The sequence below is a fragment of the Seriola aureovittata genome, chromosome 3 (genome assembly GCF_021018895.1).
Source record: "Seriola aureovittata isolate HTS-2021-v1 ecotype China chromosome 3, ASM2101889v1, whole genome shotgun sequence".
Taxonomy (NCBI): Eukaryota; Metazoa; Chordata; class Actinopteri; order Carangiformes; family Carangidae; genus Seriola; species Seriola aureovittata.
This window is the reverse complement of record NC_079366.1, coordinates 28,078,150-28,104,307: the sequence shown is the minus strand read 5'-3', so window position 1 is coordinate 28,104,307 and position 26,158 is coordinate 28,078,150. Positions and strand designations below refer to the sequence as shown.

Here is a 26,158-nt window from a genome sequence, read left to right as displayed (position 1 = left end):
TAGAGCTGGAGGGGAGAGCTTCATGGGTTTTAAAAAGTAATTAAGACACAGAGGTATAGCAAACGTGTATGCGCACGTGCACGAGGGCACATCAAGCACAGAAACCCACTCTAACAAAGGCTGCTGTGTTAAATATGTACATTTTGAATTTAATATATATATAACTGCCACACAGAAGAACGTGAATAATGAAATTCTTTTCATACTTATATGCACATATTAGTACCTGTATACATGTGAAGGTAGACCTCACAAGTGTATAAGTCATATGGAAACAGTTTTCATCAGGATTATTGTTTTTAGAATGAAGGAAAAACTGTTGTTTGATTTGGTACATTTCATTTTTCAGCATGACCACCACAAACAAACTCCATTGATCTGGTCTGGGGACAGAAATTAACGAGAGCAATATCTCAAAAATCTATGCCAGTATCAGACTTGATTATGTTTGTGTTTTATTGGACTGACTGTGCTTATATAGGACTTAACACTTCTCATTGGCCCAAACAGACACTTTGGGATTAATGGAAAACAAAATTCTACATCCTGATGTACATCCATCTTTTTGCCTACACAGGAGAGTTGTGTTCAATTCCCCTGTGAAACTAGCATTTACGTTGTTTCTTCTATCCGTGACCATTCAACAAACTTTTAACTAAATGTTGTTATTATTGTAACCATGACAATAAAGATTGTCTAATCTAATGCAAGTACTTATTTAAACCCAAATCAATATCTTTTCCTAAACCGAAACCAGGTAGTTTTTGTGACTAAACCTAACCAAGCCATGACTGTTTATGATTGTAACCATGGCAACAAAGATCCGGTATGCCTGCCGCCGTAGGGGCGCGATTTCAGGAGACGCTCCTATGGGTGGTATCAGAGGGTTGGAGGACTGGTTGATATGGCTAGAAACCGCTGGTGATAGGTGGGAAAATATAGAACTTTGTGATTCGGGTGAAAAGAGCCTTTAACTTCAAAACCTTGATCATTTATTGATGCTAAAATCAAGTTGTTATCCTTAAGTAGCCCTTTAAAAAGGCATGTCTGGACTAGTCTTTGCTATTTCCAAGGTTTCCTTACAGTCCGCACAAAGATAGACGTACAAGGCCGAACACGCATTGTAGAGTGGGCTCGCTCTTCCGTTTTTCATTTTTAATTGTGTATGGTTTTAGATCCAATAAAATAATTCCAGCCACCTGCATAATATTTGGGCAGTGGCACAAATCTCACGAGTTGATATCTCAAGACCTCAGCAAATAAAACCCAAGATATTTGGAGAGGAAAATGTGTTTTTCTAATTTGGGTGAAGTGACCCTAAAGAATTTCAACACCTCACCATTAAACCGGGTGGATGTGGCTTTGTTAGACTGTGTGTGTGGGAAGGAGTACAGTCATGTTTAGAAAGGAAAAACATGTTAAACTGACTCATGACACTGAGAAAGACTAAGAAAAACGTTAACATTATGTGCGTGGTCGTTGGCACTGAACTGAACCCACAACTTCCCTGCCTCTCTACCTAACAGCCCGCTCTGCCGTCCCATGATGCTCCTGTTTTTGAACAGCTTATATTGGCAAAATCCACCAAGTTTTCACAGAACACAGCAAGTGGCTGAAAGCACTCAGCCTCCTCTGGTTTGCTCTCCCTGCGGGAGTTTGTATAGTAGACAGCAGCAGATCTGACATACACTCTAAACAAAAGCAGAGAGAATTTGATGTACAGGAAAGAGACGCAGGATCGGTTGAGCTGAGATGGAGGAGAGAGCGGGCTCGGGAGAGAGGAAATGAAAGAAAAGCAAGAAGAATATTGATTAAAGTTGCCATTGTATCAATTGTAAACATCATTGTATGGCTGTTTTTTAATTTTAATACGGTTTTTATTGACCACAAAGACACCAGAGTTGAAAAATTCATAACATTTCTTTTGGAGTATTGTTAGAGGATCTTTCTAAATGAACCTGCTGTATGTTTGCTTAACTTGTCATTAACTTCAGTGTGAAAATAAGCTTTAACGTACGGATGGAAAGGGAGAGGGGAACAATGCAGACCAAAGGAAATAAAGAGATGCAAGCTGGAGACTGACAGAAAGACACCAAATAAATGTAACCTTAGAGAAACAGCTGGGGACATGGGAAGAGAGGGAATACACTGTATGTACGGGATTTGAAGAAACAGTGCAGCAGCAGCAGCTTCGTGAAAGGTTGAAAGGAATAGAGAGGGGAGAGAGGAGCGAGAAAAATGGATTTGAAGGAACAGTGCAGCAGCGGCTTTGAAGGTAAAGCAGGCGGACCGGCTGGATGGCAGGCTGGGACTCGCAGATAGCGCTAATAGGCATCACTCTCAGCTTCGCCTCCATGGCGCTTCCCACACTGGTACCTGGCTGGATGACTGGCTAGCCAACTGACTGACTGGCTTGCTGACTGAGCCACTGAGATGGGCCTGCTTTCTGGCTAACTGGCTGGGTTCTTGATTGGCTGGCTGTTGGGCCTAGCAGACTGGATTGATCGACTGGCTGACAAACTCAGAAGCTGGCTGGCTGGCTGGCTGGCTGGCTGATCCACATATTGGCTTGCTGTCTGGCTAGCTGGCTGATCTTTGGTTCTGTCTATCTATCTGACTGACTGACAAATTTCCTTTCCATGGTCTGTTGGATTTCTGAATCATTCGCTGACCGCTTGGCTGGTTCACTGACAAACTGTGGAAAAATCTGTTTAGTGGCATGTCACTGTGTCTGTACTGTCTCAGTTTTCTGTCTGTCTTTTTTCTCAGTCAGTGGACAGGTTCTTGACCTGATCTCCAACTGGCACTTACTGTTGTCTTCCTTGTTATTGTCCTCTCCTCTGGTTTTGAGATAGGATTTGGATTGACATTGGATTGACTTTTATTCTTATATCAACCATAACCACTAACTTGGTGAACCTAACCCTTCACTAACGTCGATCTTTAGGTTTGGGTTAGGTTGGGGTTAGGGTTACGTCTTCATGATATTTAGAAAATAAATGGATAACCCTCTGAGGACCAGATATTTGTCTCCAAATGGGAGTCCCCAAATTGCAACCCCTGGTCCCCCTCCCCCTCACACTTACAGTAAACACTCATGATAATACCTTAAAGCAAATGCAAATCCCCTTTCACATTTTTTCCCCCACTAGCAGTCAGTTGAAAACACTTTTCTGTATTTTTCAGCTTTCACTTTATCTTAAACTCTCTCAGGAAACTTAACAAAGTTGTCCCAGTTTTCTTTAAGATTGTGCTGTCAATCAGGCCCACGATGGTTGTGTCATGAATGGACGGGTGGATAGAATATAAGGAGAAGATAAGAAGTTGGTTTGCTTGTCATCAGAGTACAGATGACAGTCATTCCTCTGTTCCAGGGATTAACTTCCCAATCATTTGCTAATATTTGCTGTTACCTTTCACCCTTGGGCTGAAAATGGAGCATCCAATCATTTTAATGTTTAACATAAAAAATTAAAAAAAAATATTTGAAAGGTAATTATGGCTCAGATTCCTCACAGTTCTTGCTTAATGGAAACTTAAGTGTTTAGTTTGAAGCTTGAAAATGGCTTATATCTTGAAAGTTGCTTTGTTTTGTAGGGGACAGTCAAAAGTAGCACACACTGGAGCCATGTGGCTTTAGGAATGGCAATATCAGCCGCAGTCAGTCCATCATTTTTGTCCAGACTGAAATATGTCAACAACTATTGGATGGATTGCTATGAAAGTTTGTCCAGACATCCGTGGTCCCCAGAGGATGGGACATGGTGGCTTTGGTGGCTCAGCTGTTCTTTGTGTTCTGTGCTAATTAGCAGATGGTAACTGAAAACATGCTAAACTAAGATGGGCATGGTAAACATTGCACCTGCTTTGCATCAGCGTGTTAGCATTTAGTTCAGAGCACTGCTAGCATGGCTCGAGTTGTATTGTTGAAGAGCAGGCATCCTCAGGTAGTGTAATAAAAATGTAAAAGTAACAAAGGAAGCGCTGTCTTTCAGCTTGATTACAATTTATCTGAGCAGAACGTGTGTTATCAGTTCTGGCAGTCAATGGAAATTGGAAATTTAGTCTGTACAGTTTGGAGTTTGAAGCTTTGAAAAGAGACCATATTGAGAAATGTTCATTACAGTGATGTTGTGAGGGAGCTGGCAAGCATCCCCCTCACTAAGGTGAAAAACAATACACATTGGCGAATACAGGAAGGTCATTTTTGTTATGTTGTGTTTTTATTTTGGGAACCCCTAATAACCACTCTCTCTTTGAGGTCTACTTCCGGGGGGCGTGTTTTCATGGAGTGCACACATGGGAATGCAGCCACCGGACTCAGCAGGTGTCAATTACCTTATCACGCTGTACCAAGTGGGCAGGAAAGAGAGAGGGGAGTGGGTAGAGGGGTTTTAATTAAGTTTGTCTTTTGTTGGGTATTTCTTTAGGTTATTATGTATTTTATTTAATCGGTTTTAGGCCAAAAGTCAGTGTATGTAAATATCAGTATGGTTAAATTGTAAATAGGTATTGTAAATGTATGGTGGTAGTGTTTAGGGTCACTATGTTATGTTTTGGTAGAGACTAGGGGTAGTTATGCCAGGTGGGAAAGCAGGGTAGGGTGTCAGAGAAAGGGGGGGTCAGGTGTAATGTCACCTTTGTTGTGGCCATCCACTGCGACCTGCTACACCAGCCAGACTGCTTTTGTTGTCCAGCCATTCTGCTACATATATGTAAGAGCTGTTGGGCTTTTTTGTTTTGTGTAATTTGCCTATGGTCACCAGTAAACCAAACTCAGAGCTCTGAAATCAATCCTTGTGTGACTGATTCTGTTCTCCATCACGCTTGCACCTCAATCCTGCTGGCCTTCATCCTGGTTGTCAGGTTCACCACCATCCAAACCTTACAGATGCTTTTTGCACTGACTGACTGCAACAAGGTTTTTGGTGTTACCATCAGTTGATAATATAAAGGTGAAACGTGAAAGCTTTCATTAGCTATGCAAACTGAATCACTGTAACAACTATTGATTGAAACAATCATTTAGTCATCAAACACTGCAGATCATTATTTTCAGCATCACTCTGAAATGTGAGATCCATCTTTATCCTGTGATTTCACTTCTTTTTCTCAGGGGCCCTCAACCCCTACCGGCTTTATTTTGGGAAGTTTCCATTTGTTTCTGTGACCTGACATCATTAGTGTTGTTTGTCAGATGCAAAGCTTTAATTAAAGCGCAGCTATCAGGGACAATAATTAAACACAAGACAGTCTGGTTTAGAGAAGAAAGGGGGGGTTGGGGGGGGGGGCTCTATGGCTGTCTCTTCCTCTGGCTTTTTGTCAAAACAAAACCAATGGCAAGAATGTGATAAAAGCATCGAGGAGGGGATGTGATAGCACACAAAAGGTGTCAGGTTGTGTTTTGGCAATGAAGAATATTCATTTGTGTCTCTAGTTGAAAGGCAGCAGAGATAAGCAGGCTTAAAACAATTCAGGCAGAAGGAAGGAGGGGTCAGGAATGAGTGGAAAGAAGGAGAGAGACACATAAAAAGAAATACAGATACAAAGATGGAGAGAGAGGCAGGAGACTGCCCCAGATGATAGTGTGGTCAGGATCATTACAGGAATATAAATAAAAAAAGTACCTCGCTGATCTTGGTTGTTGTGACTGGACTTGGCAGTAAACAAATACCTTTCAAGTGAGTCTTGACTGACTAGTCTTTCATGTTTGCCGAGCTCTGTAAAAACCATGTCAGGCTAGCAGTCATGTTGGATCAGATATGCTGTAAATATGAGTTTCCCGTCGGGGTAAAAACAGCCTTACAGTAATCACAAACACGACACAGTCATTTTTTTCCTGCCCCCTCCCCCCCTGAAATCTTCTTAAATTGCAGAAAGTGTGCCAGAGACTTTTGTCGGTACACTCCCTCAAAGCTCGTAGTGGAAACAAGGAGGTGGAGGATTGTATCGCTACGTTGTGACACTACACTTGGAGCTGTCTTCAAAGAGTGTGAAGAGAAGGAATTCAGAGACGGGATGAAAGGAGGAGGATGATATCCGTGTCAGTGCCAGCGTGGCCGTTATGATCAATGTCCAAATCGTTGTTTGATGAAGAATTCCATTTGCCTGCCTCTTTTCATCACAGCGTGCCACGAGCTAATGCACACATTCACACACGTGTGCAGCAGTTAAATCAGTGAAATCAGTCCGCGTCAAAAGCTGAATACATAACAAATGATTAATAAATGAGTTTCATAATTAGACAGGTGAAAACTCGAGCTCTTGTTCCACTGTGCCAAAGCTGCAAATTGCTCTTCTGTGGGACATTTTTTATTTCATTTTACACACACATGAGGATGACGACGGTGCTGTGGGTCAAAGGCAAATTGAAGGCCCGGGGTGGTGGAATTGAATTTGTAATTGAATTGTCAATATCAATTTCATGGAACAATTTGAAGAGAGGACTGAGAGCTGCTGGGGGTGTGGCATCACAGAAATGAGAAGTGACTAGAGGCCAAAAAGAGGTGCAGGGTGGGACGGAGGAGGAGATGAAGAGGAGGGGCAGGGGAAGACAGGCTATTAGAGATGGGACAGTTTAACAGAAGCATCTAAAGTTGGCTTCCATTATTCCAGAGCAGATTGGGTTGCACCATGTCATTGCCTCATTCCTTGCAGCAGGTTATGTTCTCGGCGTAGACCTGGCCTAAAAAAAAAAAAGTACTGAGGGGAAATTTATTTGGAGGATACTTAAGAAGAGTCTGTTACTCAGTTGTTCTTATTATCAATTCCCTGTCATTCATGTCGTGGCGAGATAACTTTTCCCTGGGAGGGAATCAAAAACTTTGGAAACAAATTAAAAGAGTCGGAGCTGTGGTGATGAGATACATAATATTTTACGCTGGATTAGAGTTTAATCCACGGTTAATCCCCTGAGAAAGGTAAATAGCTAAATGTCAGCTAGTATCCTGTTAAAACATGCAAATTACAACAGCCCTCCTCTGTTTCCCCACTTAGCCAATCTCCCCTGTTTTCACCCCTATATATCTGCAGCTATTAAATTTTTTATTGTTTCATTATGTACCTCAAAGTTGAAATAATAGAAGTTGCAGCTGCAAGCTGGCGAACCTTGTAAACAGTGACAAAAAACACCAAAGAAAAGCAAGCGTTGCTTTCATAGTCTCTGCAATTTCCATTTTTATTGGTGCATCATATGCTAATGTCGGAACAGAAGAGCTGCAATTTATTCTCATAGCAGGCCGTTATTTTCATGAACATGAATAATTACAGAACATAAAAAGCCTGGTCTCATTTGAAAAGTCAAAATATATTTCTCTGGGCTTTATTAAGACTTAATGAAATAATCATGTCAGTTAACAGATTTATTACTGTGGTGCATTACCTTGAAGGGATTGGGTAGCATGGGTATTAGATTCATATACCTTTTTTTTTTTTTTTACACAGTGCTTTTAGAATTGAGAACTAAACTCATTTAATTCAAAACCATCTGGGGATATGTGAACTGTAGTACAATTTTCTGCCACCTCTTAATCATTTTGTCATTATCACTATTAATGTTAATATTCTCCCCCCTCCCTCTCGCTCTTTCTCTCTCACTCTCTCTCTCTCTGTTATATATAGGCCTTCTGACTGAGAGGGAGTGCCTCCTCATCTGTGTTGTCAAGACGTACGGTTGTCGGAGGCCATGAGTAGCTGCTGGGGTGACAGTCTCCAAAACCCGTTGATGTGGAACACCTAAAATGGGGACAGGACTTTCTGCCATGCTGCAAGCTCAGCTCTAATCACCGTGAAGACGTCCTTCCGCTCACCTTTCTCTCTACCTACTTCGATTTGGCCTGCTTGCGCCTGACCTGCAGCCCTCTCTGATTTGAAACCGCTACTCGCCGCCTTCCTCCCTGCAACTCCTTTCTTTTCCGTCTTTTCTACTGAGGCAACCTCAAACACTCTTTATCCAAACTATGGCCAGCAGACTCCGTTTTTCCTCCCTGCCTCCCTCCCTGTGTCTGTCCCTCCTGCTTCCTGCACTGTTGCTCCTCCGCCTGCCTGGCGAGGTGAAAGGGGACTGCTGGCTGATAGAGGGGGATAAAGGCTACGTTTGGCTGGCTATCTGCAGTCAGAACCAGCCTCCATACGAGACCATCCCCCAGCACATCAACAGCACGGTCAGTATGAACCTATCTATCTGTAGGCCTTTTACACCACCACCTCTGTAAAACCGGATGCCTCCATGCACTTTCAACTATGATGGTGTCGGCTAAATTAATCATGACAGTGACTTCTGCTAAGCTATAGGTGAATCTAACCTTCTCTCCACTCAGTATAATGCTTGTGGTTTATTGTGATTACATTTTGGTTGGATTGATAATGTAATTTAATAATTTTTAGATAATAAAAATGCACATTGCATATTCAAAAGTTACATTTATGTGTCCAATGGAGGTGGCAATACTAGTAGTAATGGCTAAATTGCTACGTGGCTGTGATGATGTTAGTGAGAAAGAAGAGACCAAAACAAACAGTCGGTTTTTGTAATTTCTGGCTACGTATCTCTTATTGGCTGACAGCCAAATGTGTGTATAAATAGAGCTGTAGCCCTTTACTCCTTAAATGAGTCATTGTGACATCACTACACTCAAAGAAACATCTCACTAGAGCAAGAGCTGCAACATATTCTAAATCTAAATCCCATACATCTCCAACATGCTCAGACAACTTTAATCAGCTAATGTTTTGTGCTAATGCTAATCATTTATGTGCCGGCTCAATGTTGTCTACATTTTAAACTATTACTTCCAAGTATTTCAATTAGTGTAACCATCTGCAATTTGCAGCATAAATGATGTAAAACTGGAAAACTTTAGATAATTTATTTAAGCACCCAACGGTAATGTTAACACGCAACTGCATTCCACTCGTAGCATCAACATCTACCTCTGCGTGATATCTCAGGAGGGATCCATAGCTGCTTGCAAGCAGGGCTGTGATTAACTATACACAAATTTCGATCAGATGTATAATTGGGGAAAGTGCTCATTAGGTAGCAAACTTGGACATGTAGAGGTGCAATATGCTCTTGGCAGATAATTTATTTTTTGGCGAGGAGTGTCCTCCTCTATGGCTGCCAGAAGGTGCAATACATCACCTGAAAGTCATCCACTCTCTTGTCTCCCTTAGGTTCACGACCTGAGGCTGAATGAGAACAAACTGAAGGCTGTGCTCTTTATCTCCATGTATCGCTTCACAAACCTCACTGACCTCAATCTAACCAAGAATGAGATCAGCTACATCGAGGACGGGGCCTTTGCTGGACAGGCTAACCTACAGGTCTGCAAGGACACAACTCTGTTTTTATGTTTTTGTTTATCTCTAATATGAAGTTGTTGATCCTCCATTTACATTTCCTTAGTTGTATATAAAGTAAAAGGTGAGGAATTCAACAAAAGTGTTCCCTCTACAGCCATCTTTTTAAATTGTTCTCATACGTTCATACAAATGTGTTTGAATAATTTGTGTTATGTTTGTGCTATAAATTTTAATTTTCTATTTAGTATACCTTGCTAAATGAGGGTGGTCATCCATCAACCAAAAACTCTGTGCTTTTATTGCTCTCCTGCAGTAAGCGTATTGTCACAACTCAGTGACGAGGCATTCAGTTGACCAATGGTGGAAATATGATCACCCATTCACTCAGTCAGTCAGTCAGTCAGGGACATTCCAGATTACAGAGCTGGCCGAACTGTTGTGGTCCAGCCAAAAACATCTACTGAATCACTGACGGCCTTGTTGTATCATGTTTTTTTAAAAAGTTCAAAGGGCTACTCTCTCTATCTGTCTCAGGTTCTCCAGTTGGGCTACAACAAGCTGACCAACCTGACTGAGGGCATGTTAAGAGGCCTGGGTCGAATGCAGTGCCTCTTCTTGCAACACAATCTCATTGAGGTTATTGCCACCAACGCCTTCTGGGAGTGCCCCAGCCTCAGCAGCCTGGACTTATCTTCCAATAAATTGGCGCGTCTCGACCCGTCTACCTTCACGGTCCTCAACAGGCTGATGGTATGTGAACTAGCAGGAAACCCGTTCCACTGTGGCTGTGAACTCTACAGCTTTCTCTCCTGGCTGGAGGCATTTAACAATGTCACCCACACCTATGACCGCCTCCAGTGCGAAACCCCTGCGGAAATGAACGGTTATCCACTCCTGAGCCCGCTGCCCGGACACGGACGAAATGCCCTCTACAAACTTGTATCCAAGTGTCACGAAGGTGCGATAGGGATGACCTCCCAGATACCAGATCAAGATCAAGGCTCAGGGATGGGTTTTGACAACCCAGACCAAGGTCTTTACCACCAGCCAACCATATCGTCCACTGCTGACCCCACCTATAACCATCAGATTTCTATGAAGCTTCAAACTGTCTCCCTCTACACCGCTTCGCTAATGGTGCAAATCCCACGACCGTACAGTAAGATGTACATACTTTCCCAGTACAATCTCACTTTTGTTGCAGACATTATGCCCCTTAAAAACAAGAAGGAGATCATCCCTTTGGACAAGCTGAAACCGCACACCAACTACACCTTTTGTGTGGCGTCTATGAGCAAATCTCAACGCTACAACCACACCTGTCTGTCCTTTACCACACGAGCCATGGGGCCAGAGGACCAGCGAACGAATCAATCCACAACTACCCACTACATCATGACTATCCTGGGATGTCTGTTTGGCATGGTCATTGTGCTTGGATTCGTCTATTACTGTCTCAGACGGCGACGTATCCAGGAAGAGAAGGAGAAAGCTATAAGCGTGAAGAAAACTATTTTGGAGATGAGGTACTAGACAAGTTTTTTAAGTTAGGTTATAGTTTAGTTTGTTAATAAAAGTCTTAAGGACCACGTTCCAAACCTTATTCATGGCAATGAATTATTCAATAGCCATTACATAGATACTGACTGCAGCCACAACAGAAATGACAACCATTATGTGTGTCCTTTGGGTGTAATTGAATTCTTTGAAACAATTCGTGCTATGGTTTGGCTTCACTGCTTTGATTTGCTTTGAATTCCGGAAAAGCCTAATTTTTACTTACTACAAACAACAGAATAATTTTTCCCACCGTACCCTTTATTGAGGTTTTGCACGATTCTATTTTTCAGAATTTCTTTGAGCTTTAATTAAAACAGCAAGGATTCCGTCATACCACAGCATCACTGAGAGGACATATTAAATCTTATTAACTTTGATGTCCAAAATATGACAACAGAAAATAAAATGAAATGTATTGCTTATTCTAAAATAAATGTGTAATTCCCCAGGTATGGCCCAGAGGCAGCTGCGGCAGTGACCAATGACCCAGGTGCCATGCAGCGTCTCCAGGAGCAGGCACACCACCCGCACCATCATTCAGGAGGGTCAGGAGGCAAGCTGCCCCACTCTGCCTCCTCTAGCACAGGCATGCTCCACGGCTCAGCCAACACCAGTTCTTCCCGTCTCTCCACCTTGCCGCAGGTAGAAAAAATGGCCACTGCCTTCTCTGAGGCAATGGGCAGCAAGGGCAACTATATGGATGTGAGGACGGCGGGAGTGACAGGGGAAGGCAGGGAGGGAGGGGTGGCAGCTGGAGGAGTAGGCGTAGGAGGGGAAGTAGTTGTGGATATGCGAGGTGGGGCTGAGAATGGGACGGAGGCTGGGGAGGATTCGGATGACGATGGCCGTGGCTCAGCATCAGAGATCTCCACCATCGCCAAGGAGGTGGACAAGGTGAACCAGATCATCAACAACTGCATTGATGCCCTGAAGCTGGATGCCTCTGCTAATGTTGTGACCACAGCTGACAATGCTAACTCTGTGTCCTCCTCCCAGCCTCCAGCTTGCATCACGTCCCTCCCCCGCAACCTCCTGCCCCTCTCTCCAGGCCACCCCGGAGATCAGATCATGGCCTCCTCTCCAAAGGTGCATCCAAAGTCTCACCCCCAGCCTCACCCTCAGCCTCATCCTCAGCCTCATCCTCAGCCACATCCTCAACAACATCCTCAGCCACATCCTCAGTTGCATCAGCCGCCTCATCCACCCTCTATGGCCCCAGTGCCCCTGGTCATGCCCCTGTCTGAGCGGCCGGGTATCAGCGGTGGGGGGTTCCTCTCCCCTCCTTACCGTGACCCACCCCCAGCCAATGCAGTGCGGCCCCTTCAGAGACAGTTGAGCGCTGACACTGCTGTGGTGAAGAACCGTTGTGGGGCCCCTCCTGTGGGATCTGTCAAGAGCACCAGGGTGTTCAGTGTGGATATCCCTGAGCAGCGTAGTGATCCTCCCAAGTACCCAACAGAAAAGAGCAGCCCTGTGGGTTGTGCTGGAGGGGGTGGAAGTGGAGGAGGTGGTGGAATAGGGGGCTGCAATGGGAATGGAATGGGAAACATAAATGGTGGCGGGGTGAGCTTGAATGGGAGTGGGATGGGATGTAATAATGGGAGTGGAGGTGGAGTGGTTGGTCCTGGACAGCAACAGCACCACTTGGAGGTTCAGCCAGACTACCATAGCTCTGAGCACCGCCACTCCTTTCCTGCACTCTACTATGAGGGCGGCAACGAATCCCCTTCACCAGCCCAAAAGGCCTCATTCCTCAAGCCACTGGGGCGCACTAAGAGGGATGCCACAGCCGCCTACTCCCAGCTCTCACCTTCTCGTCACCACAACTACAACTCTGGCTACTCCTCCAGTCCAGAGTATTCATCTGAGAGCACACTGCGGATCTGGGAGCGATTCCGGCCTTACAAGAAAAGCCCCAGAGAGGAAGCATCCTATATAGCGGCAGGACATGCCCTGCGTAAGAAGGTGCAGTTTGCCAAGGACGAGGACCTTCACGACATTTTGGACTACTGGAAGGGAGTTTCTGCCCAGCAGAAGCTGTGAGATGAAGAAGCAAAGTCAGATTCCATAAGGGAGATTGAAAAGTTGGAGGCCAACAGCAGACTAATGAAGGGAATAGATGTTAATGTAGCAAGAGGATGACGTGTCCGATGACATGGATCACATGGATCTGCAGGATCCAGAGTTAAAGAGGTTTTCTCTCTGGGTGATTTTTCTGGAATTGGTTCTCTGATAATTCATTGACATTTTAAGAGGTTGTTTCTGATGTTGGCTGTTTTCACCACAATACAGAGTGATAATTAACAAGAATCAAGCTGTTCACCAGACTGCCTCATACTGGGCACTTTGGTCCTCACAGGCTTCTATAGACCCGCTGAATCCCCACTAATGAGCAAAGCAAAGGTGGTGATAAGCAAGTGTCTTCTACCTCATTACTGGCACACTGTAGCTCAGCTATCTCACCAGAAGCAGCCCCATTCATGACTTAAGCCCCGTCCCTCTTTTCTCTAATCCCATCAAACCACCATTCACAAAACAATCATTCCACGGCACAGCCAACACCTGCTCTCCTATAGAAGCATCATTTAGGGAGATAATGAGGGAGCAGGATGAGGAATTAGGTGCGTTTGTTTTAGAATAGCCTGAATCTCCCTCTTTGGGGAAGACATTAAGTGATACTTATCAGGCTAATTGTTCTTCCTGGCAATTAGCCAGCATAAGAGTAGGTCGGGGGAGGCTGTCTGTTGAGCATGCTTATCGATTCGAAACACCTAACTACATATGTTCAATCGTGTGTGGGCATGTGGGAGAGTAGGGTTGTGGTTGGGGCTGAGTCGTCCATTATTCTCAGTCTGCTCTATGGTAGCAAAGTGAATAGCTTAGTGGAGATGCTTTGCATATAGATAACAACCCAGTTGGGGAGTTGTGTCCGTATATATGTGTATGCATACATTAATGTGTGTGTTTTGCCCAGCCTGTCTATCTCGATAGCATGAAGTAAACCTTCTCAAGACCAGCAGACATTTTTTTGTCTGCTACAGCCCATTTCTCATTTAAAGGTGTAGCATATTTCTTGTGATAAGGGAAGCTTATGTAGTATAAATTTACATTTCAATAGTGTGAGTCGTGCAGAAATTACTTTAGGGTAGGTTATGCAGGTTAGCAAGACAGGTGTTGGCTCCTATATTAAAGAACCTCAGTAATCACATTTAGTAATAAAAGCAGTTTGAGTGCAGGTTAGAGGTTTACAGTGGCTGCATCTCATTTTTGAACATGCCAGTGTTGAGGCGACAAGATAGAGTTCAGAGTATTTTCAGGTGGAGATGGATCAGCTCAAGGCGAGGCGGCGTAAACTTAAAATATGTCAAATCCTCCCCGCACTACACAGTGAGATAAAACGGATGGCAAGAGGAAGTGAAGGCCTGAGGGATATACTCTGCCTCAGTCTGGATGACTCTCCACTCAGTATATATATGACCCTGCTCTGCTCTGAGCGGGAGCTTGCTATGGACCAAAGTGCCCTTGGGAGGTATGATTCCACAAGTTTCTTTTTTCTGTTCTGTTCCAAAGTTGTTAATGGAGCATGAGGTTGTTCCAACGAGCAAGAAAGTAACTTTTTGTTCATTTTTATTCAGAATTGGGTTTGAATTTCTGGGTGTTATATAATGAAATCTGTTGAAACAAATAGGAGCAAGGCTTGGTACATACATGAAACACATGCTGATAATTGTAACTGTGCAAATCTTCATGCTCCATATAAATTATCTTAACGCTCTCCTCCTGCATCAGCATCCATGCTGTCGAAATATTAATTTCACCATCGTCTTTATTTCTTTTTCTGCCCACTCTTTCTCGCCTCACCACTGACACCCTGACCTCTCTTTCTCTGCTGTGATACATCTCAATTGAAACGCTATAAATTCCCTTTTAAAATGTCTAATTAAGTCATTCTCCTCCGTTTTTTTTTTACTCTGCCCGCCACCTCTGTCCAACTTAATGGGGTAAATTAATGAGTAATTTGCGGAGGTTGATGTCGTACCATCATCGGAGGTCAGAAGAGTGTGCTGATATTATTAACTCTGCCAGACTGGGAACCTGATTGAAATTAATGGTGGCTGCCTTCGTCTGCCTATCTTTCTTTCTTTCTTTTTTTTTTGTCCCTGCCTCCCTCATCACCGTGTCCTCAAACAAACAGTCTGGATATACTATGGTCAGATTTATGCTTCACTATGACTGTGCAGGTTATGAGCAGGCCAAGGTGAGCCAGTCTGGGATCTAACCACCTCCTGGGTGTTATTCTTCCTCTTTTTTTGAGTCTGATCGGTCGGGAAGGACCAGTCTGTCAGGCCCGGAAGTTATGCATTCCTATTAGATTTTCCACTGGTTTAACCCTGATGTCATCGTTTTGACAGGACTTGAATTCACTCGCTATTTGAAGTGCGAGTTTGATGGGGAAAGTGAGAGCGGAGTGTGGCGAATACTCTTTCACCTATAATGACCTCTTGTCTACAGACTCAGCTCTGTACAAAAGGTCAGCTACAAAGAGATAAACCTTTTGTGAAATGAAATAATGAGATTTACGTTAATGCGCGTAAATTGCATGCCTTATTAGATTTAAACTGCACACTCTATTTCTGTCTCTACTCTAAAAAGTAGTTCCAACAAACACTGTTCGCAGCAACGACTGTCACACTTTAGAACCTGGATAAATCTTTAATTGCAATATGTCAGTGCTGTGAGAAAACCAAACAAAATTCTCCTAACTTCCACTGTATTGGTGTGGGGGCAGAACTCTCAGACAGACATCTGAAAAACTGTCTGAACAGCTAGCTGCCTCCAGGGCTAAGAGAGGAAATATGTTTCATTACCTGGGTGAACCAACTATTTAATTATGCTGTAACGAAAAGCTGTTAACTGTTTTTATTCTTCCACTCGTTTTGGCTCTTGACACTCCATTGTTTCATATTGAGTAATGGCTTTCCCTCTACCTCTCTATGTCATCTGTGGCAGCCAATCCAATAACCCCACTAGCATTCACAATGGGACGTCAAAGGCGTGTCATTACTCTGCTATCAGATCAATAGAACTTAATTTTGGCAGGTGGGACCAAATAAAAAAACACAGAGCAAATTCCCTCAGGGCGCTTGCTTGGGCAACCTCCATTTTTTATAAAAGGGCCCAGTTTTCTATTTTGGCCTTTTGTTCAAATTCCACTGGCAGCGCCCCTCCCAGTTAGATCCAAGGAATCACCAGTCAATTAGTTATAGATTAGTACCACAGGCTATGCAGAGGTGGAAGCTTTTTAAAAAATAATGACTTAATTTGGAAGAACGGGGGGGAATCGAGCTGAGGTTACCTGCATATACCCTCAAGTCATTTGTCTAGATGTAAGGAAAAACGTTAGCTCAGTAAATCATAAGCACAGTGTGTGCAATTGTCACAGTTTACATCTAAGAACATTACTCATTTCTGTCCAACAGTCCAGTGTTTTCCATGCTTTTATGTAGATCTTTATACTTACTCTGTAGAAGTGTTGTTCTCCAAACAGGCACACATAATACATTTCAATCCGTCCAAGCCTTGCTCCTCTTTCTCAGTTAACGTACTTCCTTCCTGTCCACAAGATGTATTCATCTATAGCGGTTATTTTCAGTTGACAGCAAGGTTTTCACAATTAGGGTTGACTCCAGTCCTCAGGGGCCAGAATCCACAAGTTGAGACTGACGGATGTACAGATACTGTACCTTAGGGATCGCCTGTGTGTCTTCTCTCCAGACTGCCCAATTAACAACAATGATGAATCAATGTGAGGCAATCGCTGACAGTCTCAGGCTTCTAGAAGAAAAAACAAAAGAACATAGCAGGGAACAATTGAGACAGCACCACTTGTGGCAGTTTCTGAGGAATGGAGTCAAACCCTCTCTGTCCAGAGCTGTGAATCCCAGAAGTACATTGGACTTGGTAATCAGGCATGGCATCTGCTCGGAACGAAACGATAAAAACCATTCCACTTTTGTTTTCCCATGTTGGGTGTGGCAAAGAGTGGATGTGCCAAGAACTCTGACGCAATGTCAAGATTATAGTCTTTCTGATTAACATGTACTTTGGATGGAACAGCTCTGGTGAATAAGCAACAAGGTTTTTATTAATAGAAGAACTGGAGGGGTAGTTTCTATACACCTCGGACTAATTCAAGGGGGTTTTACACTGTTCTAGACAATTTTGCAGGCTGCCTCGGGGACTCATTGCTACACAAGTTTTGGTTTCTCATTTCAGTTTTGTAAGTTTTCGAAGTTCGGGCTTATTGAAAAACACAAATCAATAGTCATGGAAAATAATGGAGCAACCCTCCTGATTGCCTCCCTTTGGAGTTGTAGTTGCTCTCAGTGCGAACCTCTGGTAGAGAAACCGTAGACTTGCAATGGCTCCCTGGGAATGGCACTGAGGTCTCTTTGCTCCTGTTTAATTAAATTTTTTTGAAATCCATACAACAAGGTCTGCAGTGGAAACATGGACTTTGTTTTAATGCTGTAAACATTAAAACATTGTACAGATATAGGTTGGCTCCACACTTGCAGGAGTAAACCCAGAAGCATTCCTCTTCCAATCCCCTTACGCCCCTTCCTCCTTCACCATTAACGTGTTAATGGACCATAAGAACCAGTGCTGTGAATATAACTTTTTGTTACTTCTCCAGGCATTTAATATCAGTATAGAAAATGGGAGTCTTGGGACAGATAAAGGGAATTCAACAAAATGTCCCTTGAATTTCTTCTCCAACTTTTCCCAGATACATTTATCTCCCTTTACAACAATTGTGCATTCTGCGAAACAGAATAATATATTTATGTTGTAAACATGTAAAATATAATACCTTTTTACATCATATATATTTCGAAGCTGCAGTTTGGTGAAATTTGAAGATAAGTATTTTTGTGCTATAGTGTGACAGGGTGGGACAGTCCTGTTTTCCACTATAGGGTTCAACAGGGCTAGCCAGGGCTTAATTGACAATTCATTACAACTACTTCTTTCAGAACTTTCTCTTAGATCCTGTTGCTTTCTTTATAAATATCCTTTCTATCGTTTAATTTATCTGATGCCACAATAACAAGGCAACCTTTGGGCGTGTTATTCCAAATGCGCTACAGGGCCATTAGTGACACAACCGTATCATTAATTTTTAGCAGCGTGGCCATGCCACACCCATTTTAATACCGACATGAAGTGTTAAGTTTTGAGCCAAACAAATATGTATGCAGAGCTGCTGTACTTCAGTTGGGCTGTCAGGAATCTTGAAAAGCAGCGCCAAAAGAATAACTCCAGATGGCTTCTTTACATTGTCTCAAAGGCAAACCTTTATCTCAGGATGTAAACGTTGTCTTCTTGGACTGGCAGACCTTCACCCTGTGGCCCATGATCTGAATCTCAATTACTGAGATCACTTGATTGACTGATATTGCTGGAAGCAGTGGGAAGACTTGGAGAAAGTACTGCTAGAAAGGCTCAAGTCAGAGCACAAGTAACCCCCCTCCCTCCATTCAAGAAGCACATTGCCTGGCTAAGCTCCATTCAACTGAAGCCCAATGAACAAGGCAAGAAATTACAGAGAAGGTTGTTTAATATAATGATCAGTTTGGTTTGTTTGAGAGCCAAACTTGCTGCAGGGTAGTTACCTGACCTTGTCATTCTGTTCGTATTAATGTAAGTCTACGAATGGTCAGTGCCTACCTCTGCCAAGGAGTATACGTTTTCAGTTCTGTATTTCTTTTTCTGTTTGGCAAATCAGTTAGTTAGACATGGTCACAGATCACAGTAAATTTTGTTGGATTTTTTATTTATTTATTGTAATTAATATTATAATATTGACGAGGCATTTTTAAACATTTGTATTATTTTTTTAAAGAAATCTTTTGCACAGCACTTGAATGAAAAACGCATTTTATGTCCATCAACGTGCTGCAGATTTGGGTCCAGACATTGAATACAAAAATCACATTTTCTATTATTCAAATAAGAGATTTGGGGTATTACACAGCCTTGACAGAGGTATGCTCTCACTGAGAACACTTTAATGTAGATTTCAACCGCAGAAACTCTATCGCTAGTTGGCATTGCCTAAAGACATTACAGTGAAGGTTGTTAAATAAAACGTCTAGTTTGATTTGTTTGAGAGCCAAACTACAGATAAGGTAGTTAGCTGACCTGTCACTCTGTTCGTATCAATGTTACGGCCATAAATCGATGAACGGTCAGCGCCTCTCTCTGCCAAGGAGTGTAGGTTTTCAGTTCTGTATCAGTTAGTTAGACGTGTTTTGTAGGTTTGGCTGAGAAACGTTCGATGTGAAGATCCAGGAATTCGTCTTTAGTTTTTAATGGGGCATTTTGAAAACATTTGTATTATTTTCTAAGAAATTCCTGCCCAGCATTTGCACGACAGACATACATTCCTATCTATAACCATCAGTGCGGTCCAGACGATGAATACAAAAGTCTGCCGTGTTTTCTATTATTAAAATAATAGATGTTGAGTTTTACACAGCCTTGGCAGAGGTATGCCCTCACTTTAATGTAGATTTCAACCATTGAAACTCTTTAGTTACTCAACTCTGCCTGAAGAAAGTACAGTTATTCTTTTCTCTTCGGAAATGCTCTGCCCCTGAGCGACATGTTTTGTATCTAATGGTAAAAAAAACTACAACAGCGATTTCGACCCGTTGACCTTTGTTGACCTCGGCCCTGGCTAGTTTAACTGGCTCTAAAGAGAAAGCAGGACTGTGGTTTAACTGCATACAGTGTTGTCTGTCTGCTGTTGAGGTTGAGTTGCTAATCTGTTGATTCCTTTGTGGGTTGAGGTGATCCGCTGATCATTCGACTCATCCTCAAGCAAATGAGAAAAGACTGACCGGGGGGGAGGGGGGTGGGGTCGGGGGTTGGGGTTCCGTCGCGAAACCAACACACAACAAAAAGTGGAGGAGTATCTACCGGTGGCCAACTGTGACAAACACACTCACACAACCATACACACACACACACACACACACACTAATGTAGAGAATCAATGAATATACTGTACGTGTTTGAATAGATTAGAGTTACACTATATGGACATGAAATGTGAGAACACACAGCATATACCTTCCCACAAATAACTGAATCTACATAACACACACACACACACACACATGCATTTAAACACACAAACACCTTCCCACACAGACACACACACACAAAACATACCATATTCACACCTGCCTACACAAAATATGGACTGAATATTTCTATCCACGTTTACAAACACAAATGGTCTTAAAAAAGTGCCCAAACGGCGAGTTTTATGTGCAGGAGGAGCGGAACCAAACATCTGTAGAAAACCTAACAGCTGTTTTGTTTAATTATCTGTGTAATTGATGCATTTTTATTTTCTCAACTGTTTGTATTTTTTTTGTTTTAGTGTCATAGTTCTCATGATCTAACCTGTGATAATAATGTCCTAATGTTTGTGAGTGTTCGAATGAAAATGCTTATTGTGAATGTCAGATGTGGAGTTCTCATGGGTCCTTCTGATCTGTCTCTGACTTTAAAAAAATCACAACTCAGAGTATAATCACATGTGTTCGATTACATATTATAATTTCCCCAAAACCAATGAAGCCCCTCGCTTTGAACAGACACTCGAGAGCACAATTTTTAATCAGCTAATCGAGCTGTATTCGTGTGTGAATAGTTGGGATCAGAGTCAGTTTTTGGCCGAAGTTTTTTGGCAGATTGTAGATTTTAAGATTCTAGTCTTCAGCTTTATGGATACAGGCACATCCATCCACACACACACACACACACACACACACACACACACACACCACACACACACACACACACACACACCCTGAGAGCTGTGTTGAGGAGCTGATAATATGCCTGTCACACTAAAGCTGTTGTCACCACTGGCCTTTTCAAGGACCTTGTTTCTTGGAGAGAGAGAGAAAAAAAAAAAAAAAAACAGCGGGAGTGTCTGAGTGTGTCCTTTTGGAAGATTGAACTGGCACTGCTGCAGGAATTAGTATCATCCTTTGTGCATATGTATGTGTGTGTGTGTGTGTGTGTATGTGACAGTATGCATGTGTGTACATGCATTTTTCATCTGCTTCCAAATAACTTGCCGTATCTGGCTGTGTAGCTCTGCATGAGTGCATCCTCAACATGAGACCGGGTAGCAATCATAACGGTATAAGTGTGTGTGTGTGTGTGCATGTGTGTGTGTGTGTGTGCATGTGTATGAGTGAGCAAGTTAGTGTGTTTGAGGGATTTTGTTATGAAGGTCCGCTCTGTCGAGGGAGTGACGGCTGAGGCTGGGTATCTGAGGCTTTTTTAATTAATCTGCCTTTCACTCTGCAGGACTCTACAATAAGGCTGTGCCCGTTCACTCGCTCGCTGTCACTCTCTCTCTCTCTCACACACACACACACACACACACACACACACACACACACACACACACACACACACACACACACACACACTCACACTCTCTCTCACTCTGTCACACAAGCATCGATTGTAATTGCATGTTGCCCGTTCCATACGCACTCTTCATTTGTGCGTACGTCCTCAGAATCAGTCAAACATATGGATTTCATGTCTCACAGAAGCACAGATGTTAATAACACACTGCCACTCCTGCACACACACATTTTTCATATCGTGTCTTACACCACAATTACGCACTTACCCATGCATGCACCGCACATAGTTGCACACAGCTAATGTTCTCCCACACGTCAGCATCATCTCTTCATCCTCCTGTTGAGTGAATCCTCCTGCCCCCTTGTCGCCTGATTAGCATTAACACAGCAGATTAGCTTGCGCTCTGACAACTAGCATGGCATGCTAGTTGCCCCAGAACCCCTGCCATAGCAGCAAGGAGCAGGGGCAAAATAAATGTTGTCTGACCCCACACAGATAGCTGGGTTGAGTAAGCTTTGAACTATGGCTTTTAAACCCTAGTGTTGCTGCAGTTCTGTCACAGTTGTTGACTTACTTTGGGTTCAGTGAGTCAAGAGGAGAAAAAAGGAGAGAGGAAGAAAAAGAAAAAGTGACGACATGTACTGTGAGACAACAAATACAACAGAGAAATGGAGTTTCGAGAAGATTATCTAGTACCACGAGACCCTGACATAAGTCCACAAAGTAAACTGGAGCATCTTAGCATCTGTGCCGCTAGATGCTCTATAGGTCGCCTTAGCCTCCCGCTGTTAAATCCCCTTTGTGTAAATGACCTTGTCACACAGCGCTGCAAAAGAGAGGCAGGATTGTGCATAGAGAGAGTCGGCTGGCAGAGAGCTGACTGTCAAAAACATCCCTGAGCAAGGCACCGAAGCTGAAAGCATCTGTGACGCACTTTCACGTCGCTCAGACGGTGGCTGTTCTCTGCAGCTCCCGGATATGAACTCACGTGAAAACGTACGTTTAAAAGAGAATGATGGTGCTATTTAAGCAAAGCTACTTCAGCAAATCCCACCATGAGACTAAAGCATTGTGTAAGGCTGTCGATACTCTTCGACTTTCCCACCCTGCCTGTGGCCCTATGCTCACTGGTTCCTATTGAGGACATAGATTTTTTAAAAAAACAGATCGCAAATATATAGTTTTTACAAAAAGAGAAATGATTTCCTAAAACAGCAGGGAGCTGTGGGTTTTAGCAAAGTACGAGTAAAAAGTGAATGTGTGGGATTCTGCTTTCGGTGGAGTACTGATCCACATTTGTTAGACTGTCCTCCTGTAAAACAACAACCCTATAATTCGTCCACGCAAAGAGCCTATTACCATCCATAATTACGTTTTATATTTAGCCAACCTCTGACAATGGAGCTCTGTGGCACATGTTAATGATATCAAGCTTCGGCTTCACTGACGATATTTGTTACAAGGGTCAGTTCGTTGTTGATTCTGGTCTTGGTCTTTGGTCATCATGCCATTTGTTGACAATAACAAAAATACAGAATTTCCTTTATATAAGAGCAGAGTTTGAAATAAGCCTGGTTTTCATCAGTTTGAAGAAATAAGTGACCCTCCAAAATAAAAGAGGAAAATTGGGTTACAAAACACAAATACATGTACAACAATGGCTGTCATAATAAATTCAAAATTATGTAAATTTTTGCAGCATTATTTCCATCATATAACATATATGCCATATACCTATTAATGGGTGATCAAATATACCTAAAATAAAAAGAAAATTAGGCTGTGGTGATATCCTTCTATACTGGTGATGTGCTTCTCTATATCATCTGGTGTTTATCACAGAACCAGTGCCAATGCTGCACAGCAACCCACCGCCACCGAGTGTATTATCACTGAAATTACTGCCATTTACCATTAGATGTTGAGTTAATTTAGGTAAATGAAAACGTCTATTTAAGCGTACGTACAATTCATATCATCTCCAACACGTCTTTCTGATGTCCAGCTACGGTTTCTTGTTTCCAGTGCAGCATCAGAAACTGTGCAGACGCTCGGTTGATGTTTCGCAACACACACGGAGGTGTATTCAGATACAGAAAGCCGTTTGAATGGATTTCAGTAATATTTACACAACAACATTTTGTTCCTTGTTTTCCTTGTTATTTCACTGAATAACAACGTCTTGGTTGTGATAGTGTCCTGGTAAATTAATAGCAACATGCAAAAGTAGCAATTCCCAGCCAGATCCTTGTTAGCTAGAGGAATATCCATGCGGTGGAAACTTCAGAGACATGCCAAAATACTAACAAAGAGACAGTATTATCCAATTGTCTGACAACACCGGAGTCATTCAATTCCCTGCAGAATGAAGCGCGGCGCATTAAAATATTAACAATAGTGGAGAACAACAGCAGTACGCCACTCCTTGTTCCTTGAGCATCACTTAAATAACAACTCCAGAACATGATCTGAGGGAAATGCGTTTATGCTACTGGTCGCTCCCTGGGGCGAACAAACACTGCAAATTTAATAAAAGGCATCCAAATAGAGCGAGCAGTGGAAGGCAGCTTACAGACCAAGCAGTTGTCAGGAGATGTTAGGAAGCAGGGGTGGGTGCTGTGACTGCTCTGTACAGTATATTGTGGATTTTGTGCATGTGTGTCCTTCCAGGAGCTGACTACACTGATATTCCTCAGATGAGTCTAAATTTAGTGGACACTATTTTGTCTCTTCATTTTTAGGTGCGCTCTCTTTCCTTAAGCCTGGCTCATCTTCTTCTTATATCAGTTTGCAATTTCCTGCCTTTCCACGGAATTACCTTTTCACCCCTCCTAGAAATTGCCCGCATTTGTTGGGTATTCATCTGGCACTCACAACAAGTGTCACAACATGAGAGAACGAGTTTCCGATTGAAAAAAAGATGTGCTGACATCTGATAGATGTTTATCCTCATATGGTTGTTTGGGGTTTCCCTCAGGAAATTTGTCGGCAGAAGTTGTTAGTGAATGTACAGTGTGATCAATCACTGTCGTCTGATGAGCTCAGTCTGACAGAACTTGACAGATTGTGTCTCAGGATCAATTTAGTTACGATATAATCTAATAAGTAGATACTACACTCCCTAGATATGTGACTTTTGCTGTGTGATCTAGTGCCCTCTGCTAATTTTTCATGAAAGGTTAATTCAATTTCATAAATGTGTAATAATTTTATCTGACATTATGGAGACCGTTTTTATTTCTGGCGAGGAGATCCGCCCCTGGTCGCTGAATGTTGGTACAAAATGGCAGCGCTTAGAAAAAGGCCCTTGCTCTTAGATTATAGGCACTGACTCCAAACCTGACATTTATCGTCAACCTTTTACAGTAAATCCTTTTAAATATTCTTTGTTGTTCTCTGCATAGCTGAAAAATATCATAACATCGAATCTGTTGATTACACCAGAGATATTTTACCTCTCCGTCCCTCGCAGCACCGCGGGTCAGCGGTTCAGTGTGATGTCATGCCGTGGTCCCTGGTTGCCAAGCAGTCAATTACAGGCAGCAGCAGCGGTTGCCAGGGGCGTCGGGTGGAACAGTCACGGTTGCTAGGTAGCAGATAAGAACACAGGCCGTCATTAATTGGCTTCTGATACTATGGCAAAGAGAGTACAGGAAGGTGGATATTGCCGCAGGATGCAAGCAAACGCACAGTTAAACATATCCAAATGCAGATACAGTATATGTGTACCTACAGGCACACACACGTTTAATAATCTAACTATCTTTCTACACCAGCATCTCTCAGCTGAACAGTATGATAGGAGAGAGTAGGAGTGGAGATACAGAGCGAGAGAGAGAGAGAGAGAGAGAGAGAGAGAGAACAACGCTGTTACATTCTGCACACAGAACAATTTAAAAATAATGGAGGTGTATTTTCAATGAGGTAAATGTAGTGAGTTTTGGATCTAGTGGGACAAAAGCGTGATGCAGCATCCTTCTGAGCTAGACATGCAGAGCAGGCATTATTAAATGGGGGATGCTTCAAAAAACCTTAGTCACAGATCCGGTGTATGATATTAAGAATATCTGATGTGAGGTTTACTTGTGAGGCTGTCTGGTGTTGACCTGTCTGGACAGCCGTGAAAATGTCAGATCAGAACCTCAAAGAGGTAAACATCAAAGATTCAATGCCAGAGGGAATCCTATCTTTTTTTGAAATCCCTCCCTCAGTAATGAACGTCATTACTTTTCGAGTTGAGGGCTAATTCGGGTGATTTTCTAGAAAATTGCAGCCTCCGGGCAGTGATGTCATCCACATCATCAGACGTAAAATCTGCATGCTGCTCTGATAACCAAGCTGTGAATCATTTGATTTGATAAGATGAGTCTTTGTGCTGGTGCGCCGTGATGACTTTCATTAAAGCCCGTGAAAAACATCGCAACACCACTGCCGCTCTTTGTTTGTGCAGGGATCTAATGTGAGAACGCTACCTCATTAAGCAGGCAACGGTATACATCTGTTATCTCTTAAGCCCATACCATGTGAAAGGCTGCCTGATTAAACGGGCGACTGTCTTTTCTTTTCCAACCCTCTAATGTATAAACCTGCCTGGTTAGGCGCAGAGTAATATACCGGCAATTCTCTCATGTACAAACCACCTGATTAAAAGTGGAACACTGTACTTGTCTTTCTCACCGTCCTCCAGAGTTTCGTGCAGAACCAGGTGTCAGTTTTCCAAGTCTACCCCAACCTTACCCCGACATCTAAACGGCTCTAAAGTCCAGAATAGCTGAAAATCAATCATCGGTTCACGGTCCTTGCATCGCTTATTTAAGATACAGTTGTCTCA

At 42.8% G+C, this 26,158-nt stretch overlaps 1 protein-coding gene across 1 annotated transcript; it reads left to right on the top strand.

The window, feature by feature from the left end:
* Positions 1-7,609: 7,609 nt before the first annotated feature.
* On the top strand, positions 7,610-13,367 carry LOC130166611 (protein phosphatase 1 regulatory subunit 29-like). Its single transcript, XM_056372305.1, has 5 exons — positions 7,610-8,162; positions 9,175-9,324; positions 9,838-10,829; positions 11,313-11,949; positions 12,046-13,367. Exons 1-5 carry the CDS (start codon positions 7,959-7,961, stop codon positions 12,904-12,906), a joined length of 2,844 nt encoding a protein of 947 aa, XP_056228280.1. The 5' UTR covers positions 7,610-7,958; the 3' UTR covers positions 12,907-13,367.
* Positions 13,368-26,158: the final 12,791 nt, after the last annotated feature.